General features: G+C 46.0%; 1 protein-coding gene across 1 annotated transcript in view; it reads left to right on the forward strand.

The window, feature by feature from the left end:
- Positions 1 to 3,152: 3,152 nt before the first annotated feature.
- Positions 3,153 to 26,642, forward strand: part of ADCY2 (adenylate cyclase 2) — a 388,284-nt gene continuing 364,794 nt past the window's right edge. The window contains exons 1-2 of the mRNA XM_026506673.3: positions 3,153 to 3,371; positions 24,496 to 24,693. Coding sequence (XP_026362458.2) covers positions 3,153 to 3,371; positions 24,496 to 24,693 — 417 coding nt within the window. The remainder of the gene's footprint in view (positions 3,372 to 24,495; positions 24,694 to 26,642) is intronic.

A 26,642-nucleotide genomic window follows, 5' to 3' on the forward strand; every position in this document is an offset into this window, starting at 1 on the left:
TTATTTTGTCTTAAACATTAAGCAATGACTGAGGTCCCAATAAAAATAAGCACCAAAACTAAAACAAAACAAAACAAAACAAAACAACCTCAGGGAAGACTGGCATAGCTTTGATTTTCATATTCAATTCCTTCCATGACCTTTGTCTATGATGATAAAATTTAAATTGAATGGAGGAGCTGGGAATGAATGTTGATTTTTACTCATGTTTTGTATTTTGTAGCCCTACTATTCCAAGCACATTGGAAATTCCTAGAAGGGTCCCAGGAGGGCCCAGTCCTTTTTTTAAAATTAATTAATTAGCTAATTAATTAATTTTATTCCCCTCTCTGGACATTGGGCACATGGTAGGCACAAAAATAAACGTGTTTTGAATAAATTAATGAAAAAAACGTATGATAAAAAAATGTCAGAAGGGTCAAAGTGCAAAATTCCCTCCATTGCATTCTCTCTGGTTATATTTTACCATTGGATTTAACAAAATCCCCTAAAAGTCTTATAACAACCCCCTTTACCATATGGAGAATATATACATGGTATAGACACTGGTAGTTAAAAATACCCCACTCCCACACTAGAAAGAAAAAGAAAATAATTAAACATTTACTTTTCTCTCACAGTCTCTCAGTTCTTTTTGCCCATAAATCTAAATGACAGATTATTTACTTTTTCTTCTTTCTTGAGTGGGTGAAGGAAGATGTTTATCAATACAAGGGGTGAAGAAGCAGCAAGAATTGGAGAGAAGATGAATAATTAGTATGTTGCTTCAACACCAAAGACTGGAAATGCACAACTCTGCCCAACTCGGAAAGACCTTGGGCACAGAGGGAGGAAAAGAGAACCACCACAACAGAAACTGTCTAGCCTGACCCTGGACCGTGGGTCCATAGGAGAGATCAGGGTCTGGCCATTGTAAGTGCAGTTCAGCAACGCAGTCATTGCAACTTGCTCTCAGGACCACCGCAAACCTAAAATTCCCTGTCCAAAAGAAAGAACAGAGCCCAGTGGGTGGGTTTGGAGTCGCCCCAAAGGCTGAACTGGGCATTACCCAGGTTGCAGTCTACAGTCCGGGTGATTTTAGAGGGGATGGCAGACAAGGCAAGGTGCAGGTGATAGACAAGTAACCCGACATAGAATAGAATTTCGTTCTCTCCCTGGGGCGGGAGCATGTCAGCCTTGTGAAGCAGAAAGGAGTTTTCAGGGGAGGCTTTCTCCATCCATTGTCTCCTTCCTCTGTCGTGCTCTCCAAATCTCAGGCCGGAGGGAAGGCCTGGGACCAGGCGAAGCCTGGTGGGGCAGGACCCCAGGCCCAGGAGCCAACATTCGGGACACTCCCCTGAGCTCAGCCTCTCTTCTCCGTCCCTCCCCGCCTCCTCCCCCCGCCCCCAGCCCAGCCCAGCCCTCCCGCCGCAGGTGGAGATGGGAGCCTTTCGCTGGCCCAAAGCCCCGGGGCAGAGCAGGCATTAACTGCTGCGAAAAACACCCTCCTCCCCCGAAAGGCTCCTGGTCCCCTCTTCCAGTGCGGTCTGGGTACTGCGGTCACGGGTCCCAAGCCTGCACGCCCGGGAGGGCAGCGGGGCAGTTCGGGAAGGTTTCCGAGGTTAAGCGGTGCCAGGTATGGTCTACTGGAGGGGACCACGAGTGCTTAGGAAGGAGCCCCTGGCTGTTTGCTGACAGCTTGAGAAAGGAGGGTCGCCGTGCCTCGGATTCCCTAGGCTTTGAGAGGGGGTGGGATTTGCGGGTCTTTGCGCCGGACAACACTAGAATAGGAGGAAACTTCCAGAAGGGTGGGCTCCTTTGGGGAGAGCAGATGAGTTCCTCTATCCTTCAGGGAGAGGGTCAGAGGTCGTGACTCTCTGGCGTGTGGGGAGGGGACACCGTCCTTGCCCGCGTCTGCCCCCACGTGGCTCCAGCGCGGTCTGCGGCGCCTCCCCAGGTGGCTATCCCCAAGGAGGGGGCGATCTCCGAGCGGACCCCGCCCGCACCAGCACCCAGCAATCCGGGCGCGCCCTCGCTGCCATCCCCGCCAGGCAGAAGGGGCTCGGCCGGGACCGTGCGGGCCAGAGGGCTCCCCCTGAACCTCCGATAAACAACACCTTGGCCCACTGGGCACCCCCAAAGTGTGACAAGCTGACCGTGTAGGGTGCAAGTGAGGCTGCCTACCCAAGGACGTGGCGGGGTACAGCACCCAGTCATATCCGCCTCGCTCCTCCATTGCGCATTTGGGGCACTTCTCCGCTAAGGGGACTCCTCGCGCCCCAGCACCTCTCCGCCCCCCCGCTGGGAAGTCCCCTGCCCTCAGTGGGAGTGGGGAGGAGCGTGGGCACCCCACCCTGGCGGCGATGAGAGCAGGAGGGTGGGAAACCCCTACCCACTAAGGGGGGAGGGGAGGAGAACCCCTCCTGGGCACTCCCAGATGGTGAAAAGGAGGAAGTTCCTGCTGTCCTCTGGGTAGGGGGCACTAAAGGGTGGGAGGTCTCCGCCCGCCGCTCGCTGAGCTAGTGCAGAAGAGTGCGGGAGCACCCCCTCCCGCAGCCCCTGCGAGGCCGGGGGCCCCCTCCCGCCGCGCTCCGAGCTCGTGGAGAGGAGGTTAGGCGCCCCCGCAGCCTCGGAGCGAGGTGGGACTTGTGTTTGTTGGGGTGGGGGGGCAGGCAGTGGGAACCCCAGGCCGAGCTCCGCTGGCGGAGAGGAAGGGGGGCCAAGCCGAGGCTGAGTGTGGGAGGGCGGAAGGAGGGGACGTCCCGGCAGGGGCGCGGCCGGCGCGCCCCCACCCTCACTCCGCACTCCTCCCCTCCCCTGCCTCGGGCCGCCCCCAGCGCGTGGCCCGGCCGTCGGGGGGCGGTGGCGGTGGGCGGAGGCCCGGCTGCGCGCCGCGCCGTGGGGGAGAGGCGGGCCGAGGGCCCCGGTCGCACCCGCCCCCTCCCGCGCGGTGGCGGCAGCGGCGGCGCCGGGAGCTGCCCCTGAGGCCGCCGCCCGGCCCCCGCCCGCGCGTCAGCGCGCCCAGCCCGGGGCGCCGAGCTCCGCCCGCGCCGGAGGCCCCTGCGCGCAGCTCCGAGCGCGGCAGCCCGGCCGGCCGAGGCGGCGCGGGGGTGGGACGCGGGCGGCGCAGCCCCGGCCGGGCGCGCTCGGCGGGCGCCCCGCGAGCCGGCCCGATGTGGCGGGAGGCGATGCGGCGCCGCCGCTACCTGCGGGACCGCGCCGAGGCGGCGGCGGCGGCGGCGGGCGGCGGCGACGGGCTGCAGCGGTCCCGGGACTGGCTGTACGAGTCCTACTACTGCATGAGCCAGCAGCACCCGCTCATCGTCTTCCTGCTGCTGATCGTCATGGGCGCCTGCCTCGCCCTGCTCGCCGTCTTCTTCGCGCTCCGGCTGGTGAGTGGCCTCCCCGCAGGACCTGCCCCGCGCTGTCCCGGTCCCGAGACGAGAGGGACCCAGCCCGGCGAGCCGCGTCCCGCCGGGGGCGGCCCCTCGGCCCGCAGCTCCCGGCCTCTCCTGCCCGCCCGCGGCCGGCCCGGCTCGCAAGGGCTGCGGGCGAGAGAAAAGTTTCCCTGGAAGGTTCTGCCCAAAATAAAGTTGCCGGGATGTTCCCCAGGTGGACGGACAGGGCGTGTGCCTTCCCCGGCTCTGCGCACCCGCTGGCGGAGCCCGGCGCGCCTTCCTGCCGGCGCCGCTGCCTGCAACATCTGCTCGAGGAGCGACCATCCGGCTGCTTCTCGAGGCCACTGCACGGCCCCTGAGCAGGCGCTTTAGTTTGGATGGCTCCTTAACTCCCCAGAGCCTGCCTGGGGAAAGTGGTTAATGGCGAGGGAAATGAAAGAAAGGATGTTACTATACATGTTTGCCTTGCAATCTGTGTGTATTTGGTGCCATAGACAGAAAGAGATGCGGTGTTGACCTGTTGTGAGCCCTCATCCTCTGAGTCTGTAGGTGGCCAGCGCTGATGGACCCCTGGTTTCCTGCTTCTAGAGAGGTAGTTAATCGTGTTTACTGTTTCGTGCGGGTCATTAAAGTGGCTTTTATCACGGGGAGCATAATGCAACCCCACAGCTGAGGCCAGGTTTGCCGATTTATATTTTTTGAGCAGGAATCCTTGGCTCGCTCCTCTGAGCAGTGAGGGAAAATCTGTAGATGGCGGTAAACGTCCTGTTACCGATCATTCTGGTTGTGTGGTTCAAACTTTTGCACTGCCTGTGATGATTATGGATGTGCGGATCGTGCCAGGCATCGATTACCCAGTGAGATATTTTTGGTCACCGGTTGATCTGGGGATGTCTCTACTGAGTATTTTTTTTTTTTTTTTAGCGTAGCATATAAGTATTCGTGTCCACTCCGCAAAGAACTGGTGGTTTGGTTTTATTTCACCAAGTGTGGAAAATAGCTGCCCTTCGTGGTTGACAGTTTGTTTCTGATATCCTGAGCCAGATGGTGCTCAATTATTATGCATGGGAAAACGGTATCATCATAGAGTTCTTTAAAGTAAAGTTTTCTTTTTTTCCCCCACACTAGTCAAGAAGTGCCGTCTTCTGATGGAATTCGGTGAGAATAAAACATAGACTGTAGGCGATGGTGCCGCAGATCGCAAACTGGTTCTTCCACCGTAAAGTACAAAGCAGAGAGCACCTTTTGATCCTGTGTTCAGGGCAGTCCTCACACCCTTGTAATCAGCCTCCAATGCTCCCTGGAATGGCATCTTTCTCTCTCTTCGCCACTTCTGAGACTGGAAGCTGGGTCTCTGAAAGCGTCTCCTTGTCATTTCTGTACGTGCAGGGAAGAAAACATGTCAGTTTTCCCCTGGAAATCTGTTCTGCCAGGACATCGCTGCTCATGGTTCTGTTGAATCTGTAATTCAAACCCTTCTGGCTTGTTCTCTTCCAAATGGAAAAGGAGGAGCAGGTGATGGCCTATTTATAGCACCATTAATATACTTAAGGACAAGGGCAAAGTTCACGTCTCCCCCGACACATACTACTTTGTTTTCTCTGATACGGATCTCTAATTTCTTAAACCGTATTGCTGTCGATGTTCTTGAAGAGATCTGTCCGAGATGCCGTTAACCCAGCTAAGAGCACCCTTCTACGAGTTGTTCCGAGCTTTGGATTCATCTTTCTTTATACAATTCCGTTTATGTTCCACTTCACGTGGTGCAAGTGCCAAGTGATATCCTTTTAAAAGTTTATCCAGGCATCTTTACTTTTCCTTGAGAAGTCAACCTTTTCCACACTTTCCTGGCATTCAGCTAAATTGTTTTAAGCACAGGGTAAGCACCTGCCATGGCGTGGCTGTAGCCCAGAATGATGTCCGGAGGCAACAGAACGGACTATTCTTTGCCGTACCTGGTCCACGGACTGACTGCTATGTCAATCTTTTGAGGTGAGGAGCTCTGCAGAAATGTTCCAGAATCAGGGAGTATGACTGGGGCTGGTGGAAAGGCTCTCTTCAGGTGGGGACTGGGGCTGCAGGGCCAAGTGGGAGGTGGGAAACACCTGGAAACAATGGGCAATATCTTCAGACACTGGACATTGGGAAGGACTGCAACAGTTCTGAGCTCTGGACAGCTCGTTTCTCTTTTGCTTTTAGTAATATCATAAACAGCAGTTCGACTTTCCAGAAAATGCTCTCCATTCACACCGTCAAAGATGGAGCATGAAAGATGGGACGGTGTTCAGGGAGAGCTGTGTTCACACCGAGTGGGGTGAGTTCGTGTCTCAGACTGACCAGAACTCGACTACCTCTGTAAGATGGAAACAGTCGCTTGGGGCCGGGCCAGGGTTCCACCTTCGAACGCTTTACAAGAATAGCTGGGCTCTGATGTAATTCAGGAGCTCGGCAGATCTATTTTTGCTGCCTGAAATCTTGGACAGATTTCTTCTTTCCCATGAATCTGCCTGATTTTGGTTTCTATTAGACTTCCATCAGTTCTTGTAGTAGAAAAAGTCTGGCAATCTTCGTAACACTCATCCATCCTCTCCTAGAACATTTGGATCACAAAATGATCTCGGCATCCTCCAAGTACATAGTGATGTTTTGCTGTGTGTAATTGTCTTTGTATCAAGTGATTTAATATAGCTGTTCAAAAAGAAAGCAGTTAAGTTTTGTCTTGACTTAGTATCTCCCTAATTGACATTATTCACAAACTGATTTCCCTTAATTTCTTTTTTTTTTTAAGATTTTATTTATTTATTCGACAGAGACAGCCAGCGAGAGAGGGAACACAAGCAGGGGGAGTGAGAGAGGAAGAAGCAGGCTCCTAGCGGAGGAGCCTGACGTGGGGCTCGATCCCATAACACCGGGATCACGCCCTGAGCCGAAGGCAAGACGCTTAACCGCTGTGCCACCCAGGCGCCCTGCCCTTAATTTCTACTTAGGATCAGTCCATCAATCTGTATGGGTTGATCTTGAAGTTTAAGTAGTTCTCGAAATATTTTTACTGTGTTGTCAAAATAAATTCTGAATTGAAACTTCATCTCGCTTAATTATTTTCTACATAAAAAGCTATTAGATAGGGTTTTTTTTTTTTTTAAAGCTACTCAATAGCTTTAACTCCATATTTGTTAGGAATTAGCCAGACATGAGATAAATAGGACACATGATAGGATGTCTTGAATTTTAACATTTTGTTTAATAATACAAAAAATATTTTCTGTTGCTTTTCATGGACATTTTAATGATAGTACAGGGCATGATGGACAAAAAAGACTTGACACCCGGCATCAGAAAACTTGGAACTAATGAGACCAGACTTTAAGTAACCTCTTAGGAGGTTACTTCATTTTTCAGGACTGGTTCTCATTACTAAGTGCATGGAAACTGTCTATCAGAATTAAATCCTGTCTCATTTATTATGTCCAAAATCAGCATGGTTTTCTCAAAATTGGCCTGCCATTGTTAGGAAAGTTGACATAAGTTTTTCAGTTTGTCAAAATACCAGCTGGCTCCAACCAGATTTGTTTTAGCTAAAATTTATGATTAGAAATAGTTAACATTTCAACCGGAATGGAAAACTTTTATTCCCATAAATTTTAAATAGATATTGCAATAGTGAAGAGTTTTTGTTTGAGTATGATATTAAAATCCATATAAGCATACGTACTTTGATTAAATATGTAACATGCATGACTTTGAGAACATGATCTGTTTTCTTGCTTTTACATGATTTGGTGAGGTAGGGCTTTCAAACAATAACCATAAGTACTTATCATTCCAAATCCATTTTCCAGCATTGGGTATTTTTTCTAGGGGCAGATATATCAGTGTTTCTTTTAGTTATACATGGAAAAAGGATTTTAATCCTTCCAGAACAGACAAACCCAGTCATTGTACAGGGAAATCGGCTTTTTATTCCCACCATATTTCAGCGCCCCCCGTGGGTGGAAAGGTGTCAATAGGGAGAAACTCAGTCCTTCACCCTTTTCTTGGCGGGGGAATGCTGGAGAAGGCAGCTAACTATGTGTGGCATCTTCTCTAAGGAGCAGGAAATTCTGTGCATACTTCCTCTAGCCTCCTAATCTGGGGGTGCATGGGCAATCGTGCATGTTCTCAGGAATTAGAGTAGCTAAAGATGTATCTTCCTGCAGCTTTCTGTGCGTGCAGGAAAATCTTACGTGGCAGGTGTTCGTAATTGCAACCGGTAATTCACAAGTCATTTTAGTTATAATTTAACTGTGGTATAAACAAAAGATAAGGAAAAAACTATAATTTTCTGCAGGAAAGGTGGTTGCCATTTAGAGGACTAACAAGAAAGGCTTTGGAAGCATCCTTGAGGTATTAAAATGCACAATTAAATATCTGCATGGTACCTAGTCTTCTCCCTTAAAAAAAGGCAGAGAGGGTAATGGTTAAGAGAATCTATCTCCATTGACCCTTTGGCTTTGTCCCTTTCCATCTCTGGGATCTTCGGCAAATTGTTTAACTCTCCGTGCCTCAGTTTCCTTGTTTGTAAAATAGAATGGTGCCTGCCTTCTTAGGCGATGGTCCAAATTAGTCCACGTGAAGCACTTAGAGTTATGCCTGGCACGGAACGTGCCCCCAGAAGCTGCTGTCCCTAGCACTCTTTTGTTGTTGCATTTTTATTGTTGCTGGGAGGGAACATGTCACATAGCTTTAGAGCTGGGAGGGCACTCACTCATTCTGGATGAGGACACTGAGACCCAAAGACGTGAGCTCATTTCTTCAAGGTCTTCCAGGTGCAGTGCTGGGGCCGGATGCAGGGCGCTTGGTTTTTCCTTGGGAGCTTTGCTGGCGACCGCTGCAGATCTAGAACGCCCAGCTCCGGTCCTGGCACAATGGCAGCTTCCCTGTTGAGATTTCATCCTGGTGTGAATGTCCTCAACCATCATTCTGGGTAATGGAGTTACACTCCACTTCTTTTCTCTTTTAATGTGAAAACAAATCTTGGTAGAGATGCTTCCTGACGATGAGCTCAGTGAGGTGGGTGTCATTTATTTTCGTTATGCCGAACATTCCCAGCGTCTTTCCATTAAGTGGAGGACCCGTCTGCGGCCCTGCTTCTGTTGTCTGAGAAGTTGCTGGCATAAATACTGTGGCATGTAAAATCGTTCCGACTGATCGATGTGTGAAATTTCCGGATTCTTACTGCTATTTTTAAATCATTCTATTTAAGACGTAATAATACTGTTAGAGCTGATATATTACTCCGTTAAAGGTGTTTGATGGTGGTATTAATCATTTTGATATGTTTGATCAGTAATGGCTAGTGGTAGAGTCTACACTGGGTGTCTGTGAATAATCTGCTCGTCCGCTAGTCCTTTGTAGGACTCGATATTGGCATCGGCACCGTTCATTGGATTTCACTCATTCTCCTTCGCTGCTGTTTACCGACTGTCTCCTGGGGCCAGCCCTGGGACGCCAGTCCCCCTGGGTGGCCCTCCAGCCTGAAGTGGCTCATCTCTGAGGCACTGATGTCATCCTTGAACACCTGTTTCCCTCCCTAGGTTGACCTGTGAGCCTGGCCCCCAGGGGCTGAGAGCTCCTCTCCAGCTCCGCAGTGTCCCCGAGTGGCTGCCCTCCCCTGGAAGCCTCTTCCTCTCGGAGCTGCTTATCCCGCTTCTCCATCTTAAACAGTCTGGCCTTTGCTGCACGTTGCCATCCATACGGGTTTCTGCTTCTGATGCCTGCAAAGCTCTTGAACTCTATGACATCATTTCACCACTGCTCTACTGTCGTCTGACATCCAGAATCGTTTCGTGAGCTTGCCTTGTCTCCTCAACTAATTGTTGGTTCTTTCCGGGCAGAACGCGAGGGCTCCCCATCCTTAACAGGGCACTAGCCGTAGTGGGGGTGCCTCGTGAGCGAATGCATAATTTATGGTGTACGTCCGGTTTCCTTCGCAGCTGGTGTTTCCATTGCGTAGCCTACTGGTGGGTTCCCAGTGCAGACCTTTGCTGAGAGTCCTGGATCGGGGTCTGCTTTAGCACTTAGCATGTGTTCCTGACAAATTACTTGATCTGCTGTAGGCTCAGATGCTTCATCTGTGAACTAGCGCAAGCAGCACAACCAGGCTCGGGGAGCTCCGTGGGGCGTTAAGAAGGTTGGATCATAGGAACATTGAGCACAGTGCCAGGTGCAGATCGCACCCAAAACAAATGTGGGTCACTGTTACCAGTATCTTTGTACCGCAGAGGGTTTTCCTTGTCAAGGTCTCCTGTGGATGGAGTTCTGGCTGAAAACCATATGAGTACAAGGATTTTTAAAACTGGGTAGGAAACAGCAGGGGATGTGTTTCTATTTATCTGATAAATGTTGTGCATAAACTTTGAATTACTAAACATAGGTGGAGAAGCATTATTTAATTAAAAGTCACATTTTGACATAAGTTTTTTATTTTCTAGCACTGAAATTCAAGCCACATTGACATATCGCCCTTCGTATTTCTCAATTTTGTTAGCTTTTGATAATGGTGTATAAAATTACCAAGAGTAATAAGATATTTATGATGTGATTTTTTGTTTTTAAACCAGGAAATGGACACACCCTAGAAATTCTGGCTTGCACCACCAGGTGCATGTAGGAGAGAAAGGGATTGTTGGGTCCGCTCAGGTGTTTGGTATTTTGACCAAATTGAGGTGTGGCTGATGTTGCTTCTCCGCCCTCTTTGTGTAAGGCTACGATACAGAAATCACAAGGAAGGGAAAAAGGAGAAGTTCTGAAGAAAACTTCATGAGTCTAGCCATTGCTGGCCATGTTGTCAATATTTTTTTTTTTTTGTTCCTTCCTTTTACCTGGGCTTATACTTCTGACCCCAGAAACCATACGCAGGTGAGAGAGGGACGGAAGCAGTAATGGGAACCATCACCCGAGAAACCATCGTGAGTAACTGCCAGCTAGTGTTCCGACTTTGCCCAGGTTTCTAGAACAATGGTGCCAAGATAGAATAAGAATACAGACCTGGGTCGAGGCTACTGGGGATACGTAAGGCCCTTTGTATCTTAGATTCGAACCAAATCACTTTTTAAAAACTTGGTGCTAGAAATGGGAAGTGTGAATTATTAACACAATTAAAATATATTGGATGAATAATTTATTTTATTTGAAACATACAGACATAAAGTACAATAGCTTCTTTTTAGAACACTGAAATTCCTGAGACTTCTCAAGATGGTTATTGCCTGAGAGAATCCTATGAATAAATCAAGTCTCTATGGTCACCACTTGTGGGAGGTTCCTAGTGGAGAGGATGGTGGATCAGCACTTTTGGGATGGGGTCTTGACTGCAAGGTCTTGAAATGAGAGCCTCTACCCATTCTTCTAATGCCCTTTACTGCCCCTCAGACGTGATGATGTTAGGACATTACAGCTACAAGCCAGAGCTCAAAGGCTCAGGCTCTTATTTCTACGTTTCCCACCCCCAAGACCGAATTATTGTGTGTGTGTGTTTGTGTGTGTTTTAAATGTCTGTATTATTATTTTTTCAAGCTATATAAAAAAATAAAGGACAAAGTCAGTAAGATTTCAAGCGCCTAGGGGTCTGCGGACATTATAAAGGAAATAGCATTTTAGACTATTTCACTACTAGAACCAATAATGATGTTAAACGTTCAGAGAATAAAGGAATCAGGTGACTACAAATGAAAGAGCTAAGAGTTTCAAACATATGGTGGATCAGATGTCTGACCCTTTCCCGTCATCAGCTTGTAGTTAAGTCAAGCATATAACAGCCACGTTCTTCAGAATTGGACTTTCGGTACACAGAATGGGATTTATCATTTGAGTGATTTGATTATTCTTTGATTTTTAAGCAAAATTCGCATCAATCTCTCTCTGGCTTCCTTATTTATTTATATTAAAATAAACACCCATGAACCCAGTCCAGACTAGAATATGTCCAGTAACATGTTAGTCTGTATGCCATTCCTATCCTGTTTCCCTTCCTGCCCTCAGAAGTGAGCTTCCTATTACACTTTTTGTCATTATTCTGTTGCTTTTCTTTTTGCTCATTTTATCATCTAAGTATATAGATAAATACATAGATATAGACTATTGCATGTATATGGTGTGAGGTAGTGATGGGGATCATTTATATATTTTTCCTTAAGCTGAATGCATTTTTATTAACCACTTTTAGCTATTTCTTTCCCCACATCTGCCATATGTCAAAATTCCATATAGGAGTGATTTGTTTTGTGTTCTCTGTTCTGTTCCATTGGTTAAGTTTTGTTGTTGTTGTTTTTATCCCTGCAGTACTGCGTGTACACACACACACACACACACACACACACACACTATAATTACTAAAGCTTTATAATCAGTATTTAGATTAAGCAGGGCAACTAACATTCAGCTCCTTTACATGTTTCTTGGTTACCCTTGACCTTTTTCCCTTCTCTATAATCATCTTATGTCAACCTCCGTATGAAAAACTCAGCTGGGAATTTGTTAGTGTCATATTGAATTTATTGATTCATTGATTAGAATTGATATTTTATGATACTAAATTTTGCTGTCCGTGAACAATGGAGAATCTCACCATTCATCTGTGTGCTTTCGTGAAGTTCTACGGTTTATGTATGTTATTCTATAACTTGTTATGTTATCCTTTTTATAACTCATAAATGAAATGCAGATTCAGGTTTCCTACGTAGATAATAATATCAACTGAAGTAACGTGAGTTTTATTTCTCTTTCCTAGTACAAAGGCCTTGAGATTCTATTTCTTATTGTGCTGGGTAAGAACTCTAATGTTATTGACAGAATTGGTGATTGTGGGTATCCTTGCCTTTTTCCTAATTTTAAAGAGAGTTCCTTCATGGTTTATTTAAGATAATACTGATTTTGTAGATACCCTTTGAGATTTCCTTGTTACACTTTTCACAAAAAGTTTAAATGTGATTGGGTGCTCAATTTTACTAAACTGAAGTGATCATATATGCTTTTTAAGTTGTTTTTTAATCTGTCAATGTAATGGATAAATATTATAGATTTTCTAATATTCAACAACTTTTATATTCCCGAGACAAACTGCATTTTCATGACATCTCTTATAAAATGTTGCATGTGATGTGCTAACATTTTGATTAAGGGTTTTGCAAATATATTTTTTGGTGAAGTGAGTTTGGAATATTCCTTCATCAAACTGTCTTTTTAAAGTTTTGCTAGTCTTATAAAATAAATCAGGAAGCATGTCTTCTTTTTCAGGTTTCTATAAGAGTTTAAGAGTTTTCGGTACATCGGGAAGAGTTGGTAGAATTTGCCTGGAGAACCACCTGGACTTGTTGCTTTCTTTGTAAGGAGATTTAAAAACTTCCATTTCAGTTTCTTCGATAGTAAAAGGATTGTTTAGTATTTCTAATTCTATTTCTTGAGTCAGTTTCAATAAGGTATTTCTAGGAATTTTTGCTTTGCATCCAAATTGTCAAATTTAACGGTATGCATTGAAAATACTGTTCTCATTTACATATACTCTGTCTTTGGTTTTTATTTATAATATTATTGCTTTCCCATGAACTGTCCTTTATCCTTGTTGATCCTCTGAAGAAGGACAACACAAGCAACACTAAGTCTCTGGGCTGGCAGTTCCAGGGTTCCTGGCCCCGGGGCTGAGAACTGATTCTTCATTAGACCCAGCCTCTTGTCCTGGAAATCGTCCCCTTGTCTGCTGTTTTCTGTGACCTCTGAACCTCTCCTCATTGATCGCCCTCTTGAGCACATCTGGGCTGATTGTTGGGGGATCTTCCCCACTTGGGGACTGAGCAGTTGTTTCTGCCCATTGTCTGTCAGAGACAGAGAACCCAGAATTTCCTTGAAGTCTGGAACAGCCATAGTGCTGTCTGGTGTTTCTTTTGGAAACACACATCTCTCAAAACGTATTCAACTTCTTATCTGTTTAATTGCAGGCATCTCCATCCAGGTGTCTGTCAGTGGTCATCGTCATTCTTTTCAAGACATACTCGTTAGATTTGCTGTATTTCTCTGCCTTCTCACCCCGTTTCTCTCCTCTCTAGCCCCCTTCTTGCCCTCTCTCAGCTGGCGCCTGCCTGGAGCCTGTTTGAGTAACGCACTTTCTGGTGCTCTTTTCCATGTGGCATTTTGTCCAGTTGAAGGGATTTCCTGGCACCATACTTTTCGTTGGACTTCACTCTGAGACCCCTCCATCCATCCACTTTTCAGCGGTGGGCGTGGTTGTCCCCACATCACTGAGTTTTAATCACCTCTTTCCCTAGAACACAAGCTGAATCATTCCCCTCTTGCCATCTGACAGATCCATACTGTTCTGGACCGTGTTGCTTCCTTGTCATTCCTCCTTCTAACCATCCAGTTGTTTTCTGATCTCGTGTTCGTCCTGTGCTGTGTGAACACATGTGGCCAACAGCAGCGAACCCACACTGGTCACATTTTGTTCAATGACCTCTTCTGGAGTAGGGGTCTACGAATGCTGGCCAGGGACCAGATCGGACTCACTGCGTATTTTTTTTTTTAAATAAAGTTTTATTCAATATAGTCTGACCATCATTCCCATATGACCTATGGCTGTGTTTCAGGCACAGCCGCAGAGTTAAATGGGGTGATTGAGACCATGTGGCCTTTATATAAAGCCCCAAACACCGATGATCTGGCTCTTTATGAAGACGGTTCACTGAGCCCTGCTCTAGACTTAGAATTCTATTAGGGTGTCTTTTGCCTCCCAAGATAAATGAGAAACCAATGTTGGGCCTTTGCTCACTTGATTGCCATTTTTCAGTCTCTGATGACAGTGTCCTTGCCTCTCCCGCCGGCGGGCAGCGGTCAGTGCCGTCCACGTAGGTTTTGTCAGAACGGCACCCTATTTCATGTACTAATTTTTTTGTTATCAGTGAAGATGTTACACGTTGTAATGGGTTTACAAACCCCAAATTTGGCCCAACACGCCAGAGGTTTATTTCTTGTGCACACATCCTAGCCAGGAAGGAGATTCTCCCCATCTCTGTTACCCTGAGAGCTGGGGCCACAGGTGTCTTCCTCGTGATAACTGCTTTTCTAATCATTGCGCTGTGGAAAGGGACGTGTGGTGTGGCCTCACACAGGCATTTACATGGCCCTGCCAGGAGACAGAGCTGGAGTTCCGCTCTTGTTTCATTGGCCAAAGCGTGGTTACTTCTAACTTCCAGGGAGGTCAGAAAGTGCTTCCCAGAAGGAACCCAGAAGGAAGAAATAGGGAATGTTTCTGAAAGTCTCTGCCCATCCCACCTTCCTTCTACTTTCTCTGGGTTTCTTTTGTTGTTGTTGTTTGTTTGTTTTGTTTTTGTAATTTCTGAAGGGGGATACAAAGTTCATTCGTTTTTAGCCTGCTTGTTTTAATGGAAAGCTTGGCGCCCGAAGGGAGCATTTGGAAATCAACAGAGAAGTTGCTAGCCAGTTGGGGGTGCAGGGAGAGCTGAGGACCAGAACAGCCGGCACCTGCTGGAGAGTCTCTCCAGGGAGTTCCTGAGAGTGGTTACCTCTGCAGGGCACTACTGCTGGGAGTGTAGAGCCAACAACCTGGGGAAGGGCCGCGTCTGGGCTGCACGCAGAGCCTCGGAGGGTCAGGGCAGGCGGGGGCCCACCAGGCTCTTCCACGTGATCTCCAACCATATATGACTAGCAGGCTCCCCTTCCGAGGGGCTGCTTTTCTTCCGCCTCCCAAATCTTAGGCAAGCACTTCCGGATGCCCGCTCTCACCTGGGAGCATTCAGGAAAGGGGATGCTGGGAAGTAGCTTTAATCAATTTGACGACAGAACAATCCAGCGTAGTCTACTGCTTGTTTACTGGGTATCGTGTATACTGCCGTTAACTCTGTTTTACTTCTAGATAAGGTAGCACAATCATGCTTCTACCTAATATGATGCAACTCTTCTTCGTACAACTGAAGATACGTCAGCCATCTCCCTAAAAGAGGGTATGAAGGGCCCTTTTATCCACTTTAGTGATGTTCATTTCTCATCTGTCTAAGGAACATGTCCTTTAAAAGCCCGTTATCTTCCATACTTGAGTATAAAGGCCATTCATACACTATTGATATATCTCATGTTATATCAGAGGGAAAAGAAGAAAAATAATTACTTAATATGCACATACACACATGTGCAAATACCTTCACCAACCCAGGGAAGAAGTATTTGTAGCTCCTGCCATTCTCAGTTCTACAGCTGATCACAGGGATATGGCTCGTATTCTAACGTGCTCCTGCTGCCCGTTCCGTATTCCCTTTGCCCTGTGCAAGCATCTTATCTGATAGTATTTCCTTGGCAGGTGGGGTGACATAAACAGTTGCTTCACCTAGTACTTTGCAAATAGACAGTATTTGTTGTTAGATGTTTCCGTGAACTTTTATCACAGGATATGCGAGCAGAGGAGACAAGCTACAGTCTTCATCCTTTCATCTTCTTCCCTTCCCTGCCTGCGTCGTGTATGAGCCGCCCAATTTTTCTTGATAGTGTCCATCCGTCACTCCAACTGTACTAAAAGCTCTTCTCTACCCACTGGTTCCGTGACATTAGTCGCCTAGAGTGGCCAGATAGCAATCTCTGTGTCCAGTTTAATGGAAACGTTATTGAGTTCCCTGGTGAAGGCTCAGGGGGCTTTGGCAACTAAGCCCTCAAAACTGGAACAGCCTACATTTACAGGAATGGGAATGGGAATTTACAGGAGTGGGCAACACTCCTGTTTCCACCCCTGGATTCCCAGGCCTGCGTGGATCCCGGCGGTGGCAGAGTCAGTTGCGCTGGTAGCTGTTTCCAAGCATCTATTTTGTCCGAGGGGGTATCTCCCAGCCTACCCGGTGTTGCCCAAAGGCTGGTACCCTCCCTGAGTCCTTAGAAGCTCGTTCTCTCCTTCCGTGAAGGAAGCTGCTTTAGGGTGATGAGGAACAGGGTTAGATCAGTGAATTCCAAGAGCATAAGCTCATCGTCATGCATCATTTGTGGTAAAATGAATGCTTCTGTCAGAAGCCACGCTCTGAAATACCTTGTGAGTGGAAAGCACGTGGGGAAAGTCCATATATGGTGGTTTGGGTGGAAGCATTACGGACAGAAAAGCAAACCCATATCCCAAGTAGGTTCAATTCAAGTGAAAACAAATCTCTGTGCCTGCTGTCAGTTGTCATCAACCTGCCATAGATGGCGGGCTGGTCCTCCAGAGGATGGCACATTTGAGGGGCTCAGAGTTACAGTGCTTTGGTTGTCTCCTTTTAGGTGGCCCCAGTATGTTCTGCAGAACCAGACATCATTCAGACCTGGATTTTTATTTCCTCAGGCAGCAGGTCATAGGGAACTCTGCATGAGGACACAGATGCAGATTGAGAGAGACAGGGTGGGCAGACCAGTGCCTGTGAGTACCTGTGACATTTGCTCACGCAGCTTACTTGTGCCTCCAGAGCCCTAGCTCGTGCAGCCCACCTCCATTTGCTGATGGGACGCTACTGTGCAACATCCAGCTTCATGCCTGGTGGGCCACGAAACAGTCCCATCAACATGAGCAGATTGGACTGCGTGGAGACTTGGTGATGGTCCATGGTCAGTGTTCAGTCCCTTTTGGGGTTGGTCATAAGCCAGCAACTGTTTCTCAAAAGGAAAGTAATTATCTGCAGAATCACGAAGAATTCTTCATAAAGCACTGGTTTGGGTGGAGAAGTGGGCGCTTTCAGGGGAGTCTGTGAAGCCATACTTGGCTAGTCACCCCGTAGGCGACCAAGATGGAAGAACTCAATGGAGAGGTTTCTGGAAATCTGTTACTTCTGTGGAGCTAATACCCCTGTGCTTCCCCAGCCACGTGTCTGCCAGACCACTGTTCACCAGTGGCTGGAAGCTGGGCAGAGGAACAGAGTATGAGGCGGGGGCAGTGAGGACATGCTGAAGCCTTGCCTGGACCTCTGTGACTGCCCGTAATCCTATCCGACTTCAGAGACTTTAGGTGAGGACCTGCTCTGTTTCCACCTCCCAAATCTGGCACAGATACCTCTTCTGTTCAGTTTCTTTTTCAGTTTAGAGTTGTGCTTTTTGTGTTACAAATATGTGGTTATTTTTAATTTATGTTTTTGTTATAAACTTCTAATTTAAAATAGTGATCACAGAACATGGGTCTCTGTGATACCTTTTCTTTGACACTTTTTGCAAGTTGCCTAGTGTATGGTTTTTATAAATATTCCATATGCACACAAGAAGATTATTGTTCTCTCTAAGGCTGGATGTGGAATTCTTTATTTGCCAATAGGCCAAACTTATTAATTATGATACTCAAATATTTTGCATCTTTTAAATTTTGTTTTGTTTTTACTTTTGTTTGCTTGACCTATCAATAGCTGGGTGGAGATGATGAAATCTGCTCTTGGCAGATTAATTTACTTCTGCCCCCAGGTCTATACAAGTTTTGCTTTATACATTTTGAGGCTATTTTATTGAGTTCGTAGATGTTTAAAATTATTATCATTGCCTTGGAATTGAGCGTTTTATCGATTTTATCTTTACCCTTAAAGTTTTTATTTTTTACTTAATGCATATTTCACTTCTGTCTTTTTAAGCCTAGAAGTTAGACACTCATTATTATTGTTTCAGATGGATAGTGTGTGTTTGGTTGTACCAATGTGTTTACCATTATGTTTGTTCACCTTTTTCTTTCGTATCATACGGTCTTTTAAGGATTATAGAATTTCTTAGAAATTCTTTTAGAGCAGGTTTCTTGATGGTAAATTCCTGTTTAAAATATAATTTTTTTGTAAATGTTTGCATTTTTGCTCTTATTATGAAAAAAAACACGTTTTCTTGCGATATAAGATTGACTGTTATTTTTTCCTCAATAATCTGTCTTCACTGTCTTGCACTGTCGAAATGTCTGCTTTCATGCGAACTGTTGTTCTTTGCGGGTGGTCCTTCCTTTCTCTTTGTCCACTCTTAGGAGTTTTTCTTTATCTCTAATATTTTGCATTTTTACCATCGTGTACATATGCTTGTATTTCTTTTTGCCTAACTGTCTGGAGTTGTAGATTCATGGTTTTTCGTGAATACTGGACGTCTTCAACTGATCTGTCTTTAGATATTTTATGTCCTCAAGTCTCTTCATTTTGTAACTTGGGAACCCCAGTCAGACATGTTAATACCTTCTTATTCATCTTATTCTATTCTCTGTGTCTTAGGCTTTTTAATAATTTTTATCTCTTACATATTATAAAGGAATATTTATATTTTTTTGCTGAATTGTACATAAACTCTTTGGTTTATCTTCTAGTTCACTGATTTGCTTTTTAACTATTTCTTTTTTCTCTTTTTGTTTCCATATTTATTTTTTCTGTTTCGATGGTTGAGCTTTTATTTACATGATTATTTCAATCAGTTTTACAGGTTCCATTTTCTTTGTGTTTGTACCTGATTTATTTCTGTTGTATGAACATCCTTGAAAGTGTATCCTTTATTCCTTTAAATGTATCAAATACAGCTATTCTCTATTCTCTGGCTGTCACTGTCAGTGTCTGCAGTCCTTGAGAATCTAAACCATGTGTTATTTCCGTGGACCCTTCCTTGTTCTTAGCGATTGCTCATTTTTGGCGATTTTGGTTTTAAGATGTTGACTGATTTTAATTGATTGGAATACTGCGGAGCTAAGTGGGAAAGCTTTTACTTAAGAGTCGTTAGCTCCTCTTTCCAAGTTGGCTGGAATGTGCCCCAGTTGAGGTTTACTCTGGCTCCCTTTGTCCCCACTTGCTGTCCTGTGGATCTGCATACCGCTGAGGTTCTCCGCCTTGGCATCTCCAGGGCACCTACTGTATACAGGGCAAGGCTGGTTCTTACTCCTCCAGCTACCCCTGGGTTTTGTGGTCTAGACTTCCTGTCTGCACACCCACCCCTGCTGAGGGTTCAGCACTCATATTTTCTGTTTCTGTGTTTTTTTGTTTTTTTTTTTTATGGGGGTGGGTAGGGAGGTGAGTTGGAGACCTTGTCTACCGCTTGTAGAGACCAGCAGTCCTTCAGGAATACTTCGTATTCGGAGTCTAGTTGTAGAAAGGAGAGTTCTTTAACGTTTGCTGCCCCATGGGAACTATTTCTTATGCAAAACACACTTATTTCATGTCTTTATCCATATTCTTAAAATGTGAGTGAGAATGCTGGCCTGTGTAATAGGAGCTGAGAATAAGTAAATATGGTCAAGACCTTAGGCCATGTTTTTGTGTGCACTTAACAAGTGCACATACTTATAATTTTTGTGTTTATTTTAAAAATATTTGTATGTTATTGATTATTCATTCAGTATGACAGATTGCCCAAGGTCTGGGTATAGGAAAGCTTTCAGAAGTTTTCAGGATTACTTTGGCATTTCACATTTAGATCTGTGCTGTGATCCATTTTGGGTTAATCTTCGTGAAAGATATAAAGTATGTGTCTAGAATTTTTTTATTATGTATGTCTATTTAGTTGTTCTAAGATGCTTTGCTGAAAAGACTATTGTTCTCCATTGAATTGTCTTTGTTCCTTTTGTCATATATCACTTGACTACATTTACGTGGTTCTGTTCCATCCTACTGATTTGTCTGTTCTTCTGCCAATACCATTCCTGTCTTGATTACTGTAGTTTTATAGCAAGGCTAGAAGTCAAGTAGGGTCAGTCCTCCAAATTTTTTCTTGCCCTTCAACATTGCGTTTGCTCTTCTGGGTGCTTTGTCTCCCCATGTAAGCTTTAGAATCAATGTGTTGATATCTACAAAATAACTTGTTGGGATTTTAATTGGGATTGCATTGACTCTATAGATTAATTTGGAAAGAATTTACATCTTGACAATATTGTCTTCCTATCTGTGAGCATGGAGTATCTCTCCATTTATTGAGATCTTTGATTTATTTCACCGCAGTTTTATAGAATTATTTAATCAGAATTTTTGTTTATTCCTTTCATACCTCATGATAAAATGAGTATGACTGTATATGTGGAAAAGAATGAAAAATACATTTTCTTTTATATCACACACACTTGCGAATATTATATATGAATGAATGCAAATATATATCTATAGTCAAATGTATATCATAGCTAAAAGCTGATTTACTTTTGCCCAGTGACAACACTTCAGAATAATTTGTGGTGATAAATCATTATTTAGAGTGCAAAATGGGCATCATTCCAATAACCGTCAGCAATTTGGTGACAAAGTATTGAGATTTGAAGGATAAAGGCCACAACGGCCTCGTGATAATAATCTCTGTTGTTTATGGTTCACCTGTATGTCCTCGGTGCCCCCCAACCTTGCAGTATCCGTGTTGCTTTTTACATGAAGAAACAGGCTTAGGGAAGCTTCGTGCTCACCCTGAGTCGCACAGGAGTAAGTGGGGATGGGACCCTACCTTCAGTCTCTTGGACCTCGAAGTATCTTTTTATAGAAAAGCAGTGTTTTGCATGAGACTGTCCTTTACCATGTAAATGAAAAGTAGTACCGTTTCACAAAAAAATGAAAAACGCTCGTGGAAAAGAATGAAAATATAGATAATCTGTTGCTTTATGGAAAATCCTCTAAGAAACAAAAGAGCTGTCACATAATACATGAAAGGAATGGGTATTTAATAGGCCTAGCAATTAGAAGCCATCCAAGATTACTAGAAAATGCATTGGAAGCGAAAGGATAAAATATTCGAAGGGAACGAGCAAGAGGGGCCCATTATCATTACACAGATGATACCACGCTCAAGATCTCCCTTTGAAAAGGTATTTTCATATGTTTCATTTCGTTTGCATTGTAAGGTACCTTTAAAAACATTTTTAAAAGGCATTTGAGTACATTTGAGTAGCAAAAAGGGCATTTTTGTACATTTCACTTAGTTTGGGTCGTATGGTGAATTTTTGTTTCCACGAAGGGAAATGGGGTTGGGCTGCATAAACATATTTCATTGAGATTGATGGTGTTTTTAATGTTTTAGTTCACTGTATTTTAAGCTATGCTGTTTGTTTCATGCTCTGATTTTGAAACTGAAGTAGCTCCGAGGGAAGGAAACAGCCAGGGGTGGGTGTGCCTCTGGGGCTTTGTTCATCATTCTGCCCCCTGGGAACGGACCAGGGGAGAGAAGAGAGCCTGTGGTTCAGGCCCTGAGGGCATTCCTGCATTTCATTTACTTCTCCTGGGGGAGAGACCCGTGATGCCAGCAGCAGGACTAGGAAGGGATGTGGCTCCTAAGCTTATACATTCTTTAATGAATGCTCTACTGTTTTTTCCTTGACACCCTATAAAAGATCCTATTTTGTGGAGAAGTCCATATTAAAACTTGTTTGGAGTTTGAGTTCAGAAGGCAAATGCAGAATCAATTGCTGGCTGTCCCCTTTTGGGAAGAGCTGGATTCTTCCGTGGGCTCAGGTTGGGCGGAGGTTAGGGCCACCGGCCCCATGAGCAGCAGCTGGCCAGCCAGCGGAAGCCATTGGCCAGCTGGGAACCCGGCTCGCCCCCCGAGGCTGGGGGTGCTGGATGAAGCTGAAGGTCCTCCGGTGTGTGGGGTCCAGCCTGGCCTGCCATGCATCTGCCCCTAGGATACACCACCAGTCCCCTAGGATCGGGGCACATGACTTAGGAGCCTCCCTCAAAATGGATTCAGAATTATAGTTCACAACCGTGTTAGCATCAACATGTATGTAACCTTTGACCCTAAGAATTTTTTGTTTTGTTTTGATTTTAAAAGAAGTTAAAACACGTTTGTGGACCCTTAAAAGTATGAGGGGACCCAGGCGCTGTGTTTGCTGTGCCAAATGGGGACGTCACCCTCAGCCCAGACAAGGCACTTCTCAGTGACGGAGACGCTGAAATGAAAAAAAAAAAATGAGATAGAGACTCCAGTATTTAAGACCAGCAATGACATCAGGTCTGACTATCTGTCCTGTACCTGGCATGATGAGACCTGTGTCTTTGTCTTGTTTCCAGTTGGGTCCTTTCTCAGAGGAGTGCCGGGAGAGGCCAGGTAATGAAGCCTTCCCCCTCTTCCTGATGCTCTCTCTGTCTGCACCTACTAATTTGCACTTGACCGTCATGCATATTTTCACATCATTTTCAGTCTTTCAGGAGAGACAGAGCCAGTGAAGTCAGAGATTGCGTCTCCCTACCTGGGTTTCCTCGTAGGAAAACGGCCGTCCTGGTTTCTTAGTGGCGAGCTTTCTGCAACGGTTCAGCTAAGTTCTTTTGGGGAGTTTAAAATTAAGGAAGTTTTCACAGTTCCTTGTGTGCAGCGAGCCGTCGGGATCTCAAGTTGGATGTCCCCAGAGAACATGTGGTCACGTCCACGAGCACATTTATTTGTGGGGCCGGAGTGTGGGAACTCTCGCCCCTGCAGTACGTCTGAGACCCTTTGCCGTCATCGTAGGGTGTCTGAGCGTATGCGTTCAACTCCGGCACTTGATCATAGGCAAAAACAGCGATGGAGTGTGGGGATAAGAACACCACAGCTGATCCTCTTGTCTTCCGCCAGTTCTGAAGACGTGCACTCTTTTGGCCCCTTGGTCCTGCTCATGGTCTGCCATGTGAGCAGAGGCCAGAGCCCTGCAGTGGTGGCCAGCGTGGACCCCAGCCGGGCCCCTGGCCCCCTCCCTCTCCAGCTCCACCATCCGTGGCCACTCATTTTCATTCTTGGGTTCTGCAAACCTGGTTCTCACCGGTGGAACAGTGCAGACACCATGCCCCACACAAGGTTGTTGTACATATTAAAGAGATTAATGTATGTTTGGGTGCTGAGCACAGAAATATGTATCTGTTTAAGTGTTGTGGTTGTTCTTGTGGTTGTCTTTCCCCCAGGCCTCAGGTAACACGTGTAATGGTTGGGGAGAAAGGGAAACGAAGTCAGTTGAGAGCCGAGGGAGGGCTTAGGGCCCTTCCTTTGCCCCGATGTTAATCTGGAGTCTGTGCTCGATTTGGCGGATCTGCTCTGCTTCCCCGTGTCCCTGTGCTTAGTGGTTTGGTATCGGGGTGGGGCCATCCCCGGTGTGAAGCTGGAGCTGCTGATGGGGTGGAGTGAACCCCGTACCCAGGAGGAAAGGTGAAGGCTCGCCAGGGTGTGGTATTTGAAAGAACCGTTCTACATGTCCCAGATGTTACTATCTTTGCTGTTCAGGAGCCTCCGTGAAAATTCTTAGGGTTCTGGCCAGGTGGATTCTTTGATCAAGGTGCACCGTTGGCTACCTGTGTTTGGATGAGGGATAAAGACCTTAAGGGGGTTCCAGCCCACAGGGAGTGCTGCTTATGGCAACATCCTGGCAGTGCTCTGGCAAAGCTAAAGCCTATATCCAAGCTGCCACGAGCAAAGGAAGCACGACATCTATCACACGGAGCGGACATTGTATGGAATGGGAGTAGTGTTCCTTTTGTGGGTATGTGGCTAGAAGGAGATGGACGGAGAAGGAGCATTAGTGTGCAAAAGTGGACCTCAAACAATGCCTCAGGGAGGCTAATACTAGATGCTCATTTTCTTTTTGCTGCTAGAGCGCCAGAGAAGAGGGGAAGTAAACCAGCAAAATGGCACGTTCTCGCAACTGTTTCCTGCTCTCTCGCTTCTATAGTTAGTACTTTCTGACCCTTTTCTCTTAACCTGAGATCCCATTAAAACATTAATTGCCATGCATTAAAATAAAAGCTCGTCACTTGGGAGACTATTTTAGATTTTTAAATAAAACATTTCAAATCCATTTGGAAGCCTTAATTTTCCAAGGCAAGGGCATTTCTGATTCTCTGATTCAGGCAGTGAAGTTGCTTGTCTTATTTTTATCCTGATAGTAAATATTCTTACATTCTCTTTTGAATAAAATCCATTTCTCATTTATCAGGGAAAATCTAAATTTGATGGTGTAGCTGTTTTGCATAACTTAAATATACAATACTGGGTTATTTCTATAGAGCAACACAGAGATTTAATGCGAAACTTAAATTTTCAGACGTTCAAACTCTTCTACTCCTGGAATATTTTTTACAACTTGATCTATTTGACGTGGATTAATGCTGGTGACATTTGAGGACATTCACCGTGGATATCGCCATGTTGCTAAATTGTGCCTTTGCAATGTTTTTCCTCCTCTTAGGACGTTGAAGACCACGTGGCATTTTTAATAACGGTCCCGACAGCCCTGGCGATCTTCTTCGCGATCTTCATCCTCGTCTGCATCGAGTCCGTGTTCAAGAAGCTCCTGCGCCTTTTCTCCGTCGTGATATGGATCTGCCTCGTGGCCATGGGCTACCTGTTCCTGTGCTTCGGAGGCACCGTCTCCCCCTGGGACCAGGTAAGGTGTTCACATGTTTTTTGTGTTTTCTTTACGTGCTTGATTGGTGACATACTTGGTTCTGCAAACCTGGTCCTAAACTCTAAACAGGACCCCTGTGGCTGAGAAGAAGGTCTTTTGAACCAGCCGTGTTAGTGGTGCCCTGTGGGTGAAGTCACTCAGCACCCATTTGGACTTACCAGACCTGTCAGCAGCCAGGACGCGGGCCTGGGTCTCACCTTGTCCCTTGGTTTAGATGGATAGGCCAGGATGTACTCCTCATACTGCGTTTTGGCTGCATGCTCTCCTGGTCCCTGAGTTCTCTATTATTCTAGGATCCCTCTGGGATCAGAGCCTTACCTGTAACTCTGAAACACTGGTTGTTGCCTTGGACTCTGTCAATTATTAGATCTTCCTATTACCCACAGACTTCTGTGACAGTGATTTTGTATCAGCCTGATTCCGTCATATCAATAGGATGGTTTCATGCACCTGTTGGGGACCCATGGTTCTTCATGTTGACCCTGGGAGGTTCTTGGTTGGGAAATCGCTGCACCCGGAGGATGTTAGCTCTTTGGGACTCCCCTGTGTGGGCTTCCATGTGGGTGCACGCCCTGGACTGCCCGAGTGAGCCCTGGGTTGTCTAGGGTGCAGGGCTGGCTGCAGATATGATATACAAGTTGCTAGCTTCAAGCTCATGATCAAAGCCACGGGGTTCAAAGCCATCCAGGAAGAGAATGCATCGGGCACGGAGTGGGTGGTCACAGAGTTGGGGGGGACTCCAGAGTGAGGGGTGGGTAGGAGAGGAACAGGAGCCAGAAGTGGGTAGAGGAGAAGGCATTAGGAAACCAAGACCAGTGAGGGAGAATTTTTGTAGAGGCCAGAGGAGAAGAGAGATTCAAGATGGCAGTGGACAGAAGGGCTCAAGTGCCAGGGCTTGGGGGAGAGCATTGCTGGTGTGCCGTAGTTGCAGAGAGCCCTGGGTGAGGTTTCCAGGGGGTTCTATTAGGAAGTGGTCTCGTGACCTCAGCTAAGGCATCATCCCGTTTTGGCCTTAGTTTGTCTTGCAAAGGGAGAGGCTGGACTAAGTGAACTCTGCTTGGACTCTCTGGCTCTGAAGGACACTGTTGTCGTGGACAGAAGAGATGGTGGTGCCACCGTCCTCTCCTGCAGCTCCCTGAAGAGGCTGCCCTGGTCAGGGAGGCTCCCCAGCCAGTGTCCCCATCACTGTCCCCTTCAAGCCCCTTGAAGCACTGGGTATGCACCCCAGGCTCCCAGCTCCTTCCCGGCCCCAGCTCCTCTCTGTCCACATGCCATGCTCCAGCCTCACCCCGCTGCCTTCCAGGCCACACGCCGGCCCTCCCGCCTTCAGCCGGCGCACATGGAACAGAAATGGGGCGCCGGCCAAGAGCGGCACCCACCCAGTGGCCTGTGCTTGCACCAATGCCGCCTTCTTTAGAGTATGGCTTTATAAGAAGCTTTACTGTCTGGAAGGGCAAGGATCCTCTCTTTGTTCTTCTGTTTTCCTTTTGTTCGGAATTCTCTGAGCTTGCTTTTCCATATGAATTACAGAATCAGTTCTTCATGTTCATTGAAAACTCCGGTTGAGATCTGGATTTAAATTATATGGAATTTCTTAGTTTTTGCTTTGAATGATATGAAGCGTCTAGGAAATAATAAAAGGATACTATAAAAAACATCCAGAGATTTGCTATCATATTGTATTGAGCCTTTCCATGGAATGATGTGGTGTGTCTGTCCAATAATTACGGTTTTCTTTTATGTCCAAAGACTTTTTTTTTCCTTCATAAAATCTGTAGTCATTTTACTTAGACTTGTTCTTAGGTACCTAACATTTTTTTTTATTGTTTTGTAAAATGGATTATTTTTTTCTAATTACCTTTTGTATTTGGTTAATGTTGATGCACAGGAATACTGTTGTTTTTTATGTTAATCTGTATTCAGCAATC

Source organism: Ursus arctos, unplaced genomic scaffold (genome assembly GCF_023065955.2).
Source record: "Ursus arctos isolate Adak ecotype North America unplaced genomic scaffold, UrsArc2.0 scaffold_15, whole genome shotgun sequence".
NCBI lineage: Eukaryota > Metazoa > Chordata > Mammalia > Carnivora > Ursidae > Ursus > Ursus arctos.